At 37.7% G+C, this 8,360-nt stretch overlaps 1 protein-coding gene across 1 annotated transcript in view; it reads left to right on the forward strand.

The window, feature by feature from the left end:
* Positions 1–8,021, forward strand: part of LOC149846994 (LRR receptor kinase BAK1) — a 28,792-nt gene extending 20,771 nt beyond the window's left edge. The window contains exons 5-11 of the mRNA XM_089996733.1: positions 2,728–2,799; positions 3,056–3,127; positions 3,209–3,321; positions 5,358–5,492; positions 5,610–5,951; positions 6,199–6,593; positions 7,458–8,021. Of these exons, the coding sequence (XP_089852859.1) occupies positions 2,728–2,799; positions 3,056–3,127; positions 3,209–3,321; positions 5,358–5,492; positions 5,610–5,951; positions 6,199–6,593; positions 7,458–7,775 (1,447 nt within the window). The 3' untranslated portion in view covers positions 7,776–8,021. The remainder of the gene's footprint in view (positions 1–2,727; positions 2,800–3,055; positions 3,128–3,208; positions 3,322–5,357; positions 5,493–5,609; positions 5,952–6,198; positions 6,594–7,457) is intronic.
* Positions 8,022–8,360: the final 339 nt, after the last annotated feature.

Here is an 8,360-nt window from a genome sequence, read left to right on the forward strand (position 1 = left end):
TTGTTGAGATGATGAAAAAATACAGAGATTGGGGAAATGCCTTAGTTTTTTTTCCCCATTCAGTGTGTCATTCTTTTTTGTTTTCCCTTTTGTTTCTATTCCCCCATCCCCTCTTTAATGTTCTATCGATTATCTATTTTTCCCGCATGTCACAGTTCTCCTTGTGATTCGTTAGTATTGATCAGAAGTACTGTTAAGATAGCTGCAGAGATATCGAGGCTGAGAGGAAAAAGCATGGTGCCATTGCCATCCCTAATATGAGAGAGTTTAGCTTACTGCCGCTTCACCTTCATGCTGCTAGATGGTTGCATCAGCTGAATATCAGTATAACACCACACAGATTGGATCAAAGGCTAGTTAGAGTGTGAGGGATGAGAGAAAACAGGGCAATGCCGTGAGGAGAGGATGAAGGGGAGGAGGGAGAAAGGGGTTAAATGACCACTTTAATGCTGACATTGACATTTCTGACAGACCTGACAGATGACAGAGCAGAAAGAAAAATGAAAAAAATAAGAGAGAAAGGAAAGGTGTGGCCCTCCTTGCTGAAATAAGTCTCCAAGTTAATCGGGCTTCATCTTGTATCTCAAAAAAATACATCGGACGGTCACAAAGCAAGAGTTAATCTCTCATCTCACAAGCTCGAGTATACAGAATCAGCTCCTATATATATGGGGTGGTACATCAGTGCTAAATGAAACATGCTATTAGATTTTTGGTGTTTTTTTTTTTGCAATTCTAACCTCATATATGTGTTCAACATGATTGATTTACTAGAAATCGACACTTGGATCATGCATTTTGGATGGAAAAAATGGTGTTTGGAGCCTCTAAAATACATGAAAGTTTGGTGGCTGTTAATTTTTGAAACCTTATAAAACCTATCCATTCATCGGAATAAAATGCTCCAAGAACTGATTCCTATAAAAACGAGTATATATATCACCTGTACAGTCAGAATTTAGAAAAAATCCCGAAAATCTAATAGCGTGTTTTATTTAGCACCGTGTTCATTTAGCACAGATGTGTATATATATATATATATTCATATATATATATATATATTCATATATATATATATATATATTCATATATGACCGTACCTGAGTGCCCGCATTTAAAAATTGCTGTCGGACACTCGCACTCAAACCCACACCCGTACCTATGTGACATAGAGGCCTAGACAAGGTTGTTGGAAAACATTATACTCCAACAAATTCTAAAAATAGGTTGCATTGCACACTGACATATTCCTGTACTGTATGCTACATTTGTGGTATCTATACTCAATAGAAAAGAGTGCGTTATACTGTGACCCTACAGTGCAAATGCCAATATCTTTTTACATGATGGAATTGGATTTTATAAATAAATAAAATTTCTTCTGCCATCCATAAGCAATCGGGCAAATGTGCAATCTCTTGTGAGTAACATAAGAAAAATAAAAAGGGTCTCGAAGCTTATGTTGATGGTTTTTTAGATATCAAAAATTAACTTGCTGGTTTCTACTATTTATTTCTGCAGGCATTCTGGGCCAACCTTAGTTAAAAACTGTCACCTGGGTACGGGTGCGGGTACGGGTACGGGTAAGGAGGGTACGACACGACAATTTCAAAAAATGTGGGTACAGGAACACACCTATATATATATATTAAATCACATAAATATAAAATAAATTCAAAATAAACAAAATATAATCTAAATATATATGCTATATCTAAAATATATATTATTTACTAAAAATATGAAGTTATAAACTGAAAAAATAATTATAAGTTGAATACAAAGTTACAAACTTATATGTACGGAGAATAAAATTGCTTGTCCGGGTGTTGACGTGTGTCGATACGAGGATACGCTTGTCGACATGGGTACGGAGGACAAAATGGAGTGTCCGGGTACCATAGGTTAAAAGCTAAGCCTTCTGGCAAAGTTGGACTTGAATAATCTTAGCCAAGCTTGTGGACTTGAGCATGAATTTAGATCATCCAAACGGAGGTTTGGCAGCAAAATCCTCTGCTTGCCTTGGCTTGTGACTGCCTTGGTTGAGTTTCCAGTGTTGAGTTTTAGTGTCATTTGAGTTTTGATATTATCTTGCTTTTATTTGCCAATAGAAATGTAGAGTTTTAGTTCTCCTGTAGCTCAGGGCATTTGTTGTTCTCCTTAATGAAGCAGTAACATGTTTCTATTGAGAAAGTGCTACCCTTGCAGATATATTATCTGTGTTGGTGAAATGATCAGCACACTCTGGAAAAACTTTAATTCCAAAAAATCCTAGTTATGGTCAATAAGTACCATAATACTTGTTTGAAATTGGAAAGGATATGGTGACTTTCATATTTTGGTCCTTAGTAAAAGGTTTTCTCTCATGGCGTTGTAACTATGGGCAAGCATATGCTAGACATTAGAACTTTCCAAATACCTGGCCCGTTGAAGGGCCAAGTTGCCGTGCAGTCTTCTATAAGTGTGGCAACTGCCGGTATGTTCACATGCATGCTACATATGGAGGACAGATATGATAAGTAGCTGATCAGTTTAGTTTCAATTCTTCAGTCTGGTGAAGAGATTATGCCCCATGTAGCATCACATACTCAAGCTGAACTAGATTGGCTTTGTTTCTGTTCTGACTAATGCTGCATTTGACATTTCATAAATTTCTTTAATTGCTTATATTCCATTTTGTACTTATAGTTTACTGTTTCTTATGTTGCAAAATTTGTGGAAGGATAGCCGGCTTAACAATAACAGTCTCTCAGGCAACATTCCATATTCTTTAACCAATGTTAGCGCATTGCAAGTTCTGTAAGTATTGTAGTTCACGGGTTCAGTATTAGCTACTACATTTGTTATTATTTCAATATTCTTTTCTGGAGTACGTTAGGGGATTGAATATGATAGCTTGATTGCTGAAATTCACAGTATCTGCTGTGATGGATCTCAGGTTGGAAAATCCACCAGGGACTATCTCAGCTTGATGATAAAAAATCAAGAAAACAAAAATATCAATCTTGTATAGATGAGACGTTCTTGTTAACAAGCTTACATGTGTTATACACAGAGATCTTTCAAACAATAATCTATATGGTGAAGTACCGTCAAATGGGTCTTTCTCACTGTTCACCCCTATCAGGTATCATAGCGTGCTTCTAAATAGAGTGTGATATTTGTAAGTTCAATTGTTGTCTTCTCTGACGGCTTTCTAATTTTGCAGTTTTACAAATAATGTTAACCTTTGTGGACCTGTCACACAGAAGCCATGCCCAGGAGCTCCTCCATTTTCGCCGCCGCCTCCTTTTGTTTCGCCACCAGCTCCTAGCAGCCCAGGTTGTATTCTTGTGTCCTCTGGTTTTCACCTTCTAGAGTTTATAGAAGAATGACATTTCCACAAGCTTTGTACTGTAGTACCTGGCATCTCCCTGTACGCTTCGGAATTTTCTGCTTACAGCGTTACTGATTGCTCCTTGCTGAGGGAAATATGTTTTCACTTGTGTTTATTGTTCATGGAAGTGTCCCATCCATTATCCTTGGTGCTCTAGTTATTCTTTTATGTGTTGTGTGAGGTCATTATTCTTTTTCCTGTGCTGTCTAAGTGCAAGTGTCTGTAGTATTATCATGTCATAACTGGTGGAACAGAACACATGGAGAGAAATTTGCAATTACTGAGGTAAATGGGTGATGTGTCTGATGCCCGTAATTAGTTAAGTATCCTATGTTGGTACAATTCCATCATGTCTGGCATGCTATCCTCAAATTATAGGAAGTTGTCTTTAATGCCTTAACCTTGCAAAGTTATCAGATGTCTCATTGCTCTGCTTCCTGACCTCGGGTTATTACTAACACTTTTTTTGTCTTGCATCATGCTGATGCCTGTTGTTTCTTGGTGCCAACTTTCAATATGTTCACAATTGTCATTCTAAACCCAAATTGTTGTTACATTATTTTGTGTTTGGTGGAATATTTATTCATAAAAGACTTTCTGACTCTTATGCTTGTTGTGAGGGTCACCAAATTGATTGTTATTAGATGTATCATACCACTTATTTACTGAAGATCATCAGCGAATCTTTGTGCATGATTTCCACCATTTGGCTTATGTTGGTGTGTACTTCAAACTGGTGTATTCTTTCCTTTTCTTTTCCTTGGGTTACTGAAATTCCCCTTGCTGATTTAGCCTTTTAAGTGTTAAAAGACTTGGTTGTAATGTTTGTGTTTTCCTTAATAAAGTGGGATAAATTGCAGTACCACATAATCTATGATCCATGTAGGTATATCAGCCTAACCTTTAAATATCAGACATAACTGCTTTAGGCTTGCTCTATTATAAGTTTATAACAAGCGCACACTTGACCCAATTTCCGTTACATTGACAATGACTGCTGTTAATCGAACCAGGTGATACTAATACCCTTTTATTTTTTTATAAACAATAAAAGTTTTCCTTGTTTAAGTGGAATTGCTCAAACATTCCTTTTTCATGGCAATGAGGAACTTGCTGTAACACTGGCGGTAGCCCTTAAGAAGGCTAAAGCAATAGGGTAATATTGAAAGTTCACTTCAAAACTATTTTACATTCCTTTCTTGAAAAAAATGTAAGCGATTTCTGGTCACTAACACGGGAAAAGGTTGCATTTTATTTTATGCTTTCTGTGTTGCCCAATGACCCAGAGGAAGCAGCTCTGCAGGACTTACCTGCGTTCTTTTGATTACAAATCCTAACATCATCTGTGCTTGGGATCTACTGGCATTAATAGATCAATGATAATACTAATCTGGAGCATGACTGATTCTGTTGCTATGCATTTCTTGTTTGGAAGAGGGTATGATGGTGAATATTTATTTCAGTTTCAGATCCTTGAAAAGTCAAAGGGTTGTAATTTGCCTTGCATGCCAAGATTCGTACACACGCCCCTCTACTTCCTGTTGGACTTTATGTTTAAGCTGTAATGTGTTGCTTGCCTTGTTGAATTTGCAGGCAGTTTTCATCTGGTTATTTAGTGAGGGAAATTGGTGGTCAATGCTGATTTAAGTGACCAATGATAACACTCAGTCTGGTCCACACTGATTATTGAATGAGACTTTATTTGTTATATCTTCATGCAGTTTTGTCTTATTATTAGGATTTCCTTCATGAGCATGAGAAGTTGAGAAAGTAAATTGGGTTATGAAATCTCAGATTGTTCTCCAGTTATGGATAAAATTTGTGCTGGGAAGTGCCTGCTTCTGCTTATAATGATTGTGAATTCCAGGCTGACTGATAATTTCACAAGTCCATAGTTAATATTTTCTTGATGTTATCTATCGCTAAGTTGAAATTAATCTTTACTATTTACCTTGGTGCATATGGGATGTGATTCACACAGGCAGTAGTGCAACTAGCACTGGGGCAATTGCTGGAGGAGTTGCTGCAGGTGCTGCACTGTTGTTTGCTGTGCCTGCAATTGGGTTTGCCTGGTGGCGTCGTCGGAAGCCCCAAGAACTCTTTTTTGATGTACCAGGTATTGGCATTGGCAAAAAACAAAAAAAAAGTTTGTATTCATCTGGCCTTCTAAGATGGGCATTACTTAGAACCGAGGGAGTATCCAAATTTAACTGTTCTTTTAAACTTCTTTCAGCTGAGGAAGACCCTGAAGTTCATTTGGGACAGCTTAAGAGATTTTCATTGCGGGAGCTACAAGTTGCTACTGATGGGTTTAGCAATAAAAACATTCTGGGACGAGGTGGATTCGGGAAGGTCTACAAGGGCCGTCTTGCGGATGGGTCATTAGTGGCTGTGAAGCGTCTGAAGGAAGAACGTACTCCAGGTGGAGAGCTTCAGTTTCAGACTGAGGTAGAAATGATTAGCATGGCTGTTCACAGAAACCTTCTCCGATTGAGAGGCTTTTGCATGACCCCGACTGAGCGCTTGCTTGTTTACCCTTACATGGCAAATGGAAGTGTTGCATCATGTTTGAGAGGTATTATTTTAACAATGTATATGTGATTTAAATTTTTTTTTCTAGTTTGTAAACTTTTTATACTTGAGCTCATATGCAAGGTTCATAGGTGATATTTCTGTGAACGCTTTTTCCTCTCCCTTTCTCAAAGGAAAAAGGGAAATCTTTTACCTTTTGTCTAATGGTTGCTTTAAAAATCTGGAAAGAAATCTTTATCTCATGACTTGTTCTCTGGAAAAGGAAAAATTATACTTATTGTTTCTTGTAGAGCGGCTACCATCGACACCACCACTTGATTGGCAAACACGAAAGAGAATTGCTCTGGGCTCTGCCAGGGGACTTTCTTACTTGCATGACCATTGTGACCCAAAGATTATTCACCGTGATGTGAAAGCTGCGAACATTTTATTGGATGAAGAATTTGAAGCTGTTGTTGGTGACTTTGGTTTGGCAAAACTTATGGATTATAAAGACACTCATGTGACAACAGCTGTCCGTGGCACCATTGGACATATTGCTCCCGAGTATCTCTCTACCGGAAAATCATCAGAAAAGACTGATGTCTTTGGATATGGGATTATGCTTCTGGAGCTCATTACTGGACAAAGAGCTTTTGATCTTGCTCGCCTTGCCAATGATGATGATGTTATGCTGTTGGACTGGGTTAGTACTACAACACTGTTTTCCTACATTCATCTGTTGTTTACATGTTAGATATAATTTATACACAACAGAAGTAAAGTTTTAAAAAATTTTCTTGTCAGTTGCTTGTATTGTTGTAAGCTTCAACATGTCTTCAGCCTCTGGCTTTTACAGCCAAGGATTCACGCTTGTGTTCTTGGTCAAGGCCATTCCTTTAGTTTTAGAGGATTAATTTTTTTGTCTTAGTGATGTTGACACCGTTCATACAAGGGTTGATGGACTACATCTGCTGCATGGGTCTACTTAGTTGATTCATTAACTGTGCATGCAGGAGAAATATTGCATCAATCTAGACAATGGTGCGACCTATGAGTTGTACACTTATAATTTTGTAATAGTGATTGGCGCACCTTACAATGTCATAGTTGTGATATTGTAAACTATATTCCTCATTTTTTCTTAAACCTATTTCTGGCTATTGTATATAAATGGAGTTTATATGTGCTGCCTCTCACACAAGAGGTCATTAATGTCCCGGTTTTCTCTGTACCCTTAGTTCAGTTCTTTTACTTCTTCTAATAGAAGTAAGCAAGGTACTTAATCAATATATCATATCATTTTTCTGTTATGCCATGATAATTCTTATTTTCTCAAAATAAAATTTTCTTCCTGAAATCTTTGCGTTTTATAAATTCTGATTTTTGTTTACTCTGTTAACTATACTAGAAAAGCATTTTCATAACTTTATGAAAGTTGCCATATTGTTTGAATTTGGATTCTCTTGAGAAATTGCTGTGAGATTGTATTCTCATGGGGCAGAACAGCATGACATGGACTTGTCTTTATGTTCTTATGTTTCCTTTGATTGGTGCTGTTTCCTTGCAGGTGAAAGGACTTCTGAAGGAGAGGAGATTGGACATGTTGGTTGATCCAGACCTTCAGAACAATTACATCGAGGCTGAGGTGGAACAGCTCATCCAGGTGGCACTGCTTTGCACACAAGGTTCTCCAATGGACAGACCTAAGATGTCGGAGGTTGTGAGGATGCTTGAAGGCGATGGGCTGGCTGAGAGATGGGAGGAATGGCAGAAGGTGGAAGTAGGGCGAAGTCAGGAGGTGGACTTACTTCCGACCCGTAATTCGGAATGGATCATAGATTCCACTGACAATCTTCATGCAGTTGAGTTATCCGGCCCAAGATAAGTTTCTTCTGTCTCTGCTCACTTAGTTCAATCCATTAAGAAGGAAATTTGTTTACATCCTTTCCCTCCCTTCTTTCTCTCATCTATATCCAATCTTGTAACAAGTAATGTTTCCACATTGTGCATATGAATCCTTGAGATTCCATTTGTATCATCTGCAATCCTTTGTTGGATGATGAAAAGTGACATGATCCCTTGGATTAAGCATGTAACCTTCATTTGTATTCCAAATATCAAGGGTGTTTTGTCATTTGTGGATTATCAAGGACTGTGTTGTAAAGTTTTTAGTGATTATGGTGTCTAATTGTGGCTGAAAACCAAAATGATTTAATTTTAATGCGCAAATCTTTGATGGAATGCCGTCAATGCAGCTGGCTTTTCGAACATGCTGCTATAAGTGCGTCGGGAATGGGGGCATTGTTACCAGTTTGTTTCATTGTTCAAAACCTAGTGAGTTGGGAATAGGCTTATCTGTGGTCGACTCTGACTCGGCTCGGTATTGTTGATATTTGCTCTTTTTATAAAAATACTACATTATTCCCATCGGAAAAAAATAGTTACAGAAAGGATTACTTGTAAAATCAAT

Source organism: Nuphar pumila, chromosome 2 (genome assembly GCF_984573655.1).
Source record: "Nuphar pumila chromosome 2, dmNupPumi1.hap1.1, whole genome shotgun sequence".
NCBI classification, from domain to species: domain Eukaryota; kingdom Viridiplantae; phylum Streptophyta; class Magnoliopsida; order Nymphaeales; family Nymphaeaceae; genus Nuphar; species Nuphar pumila.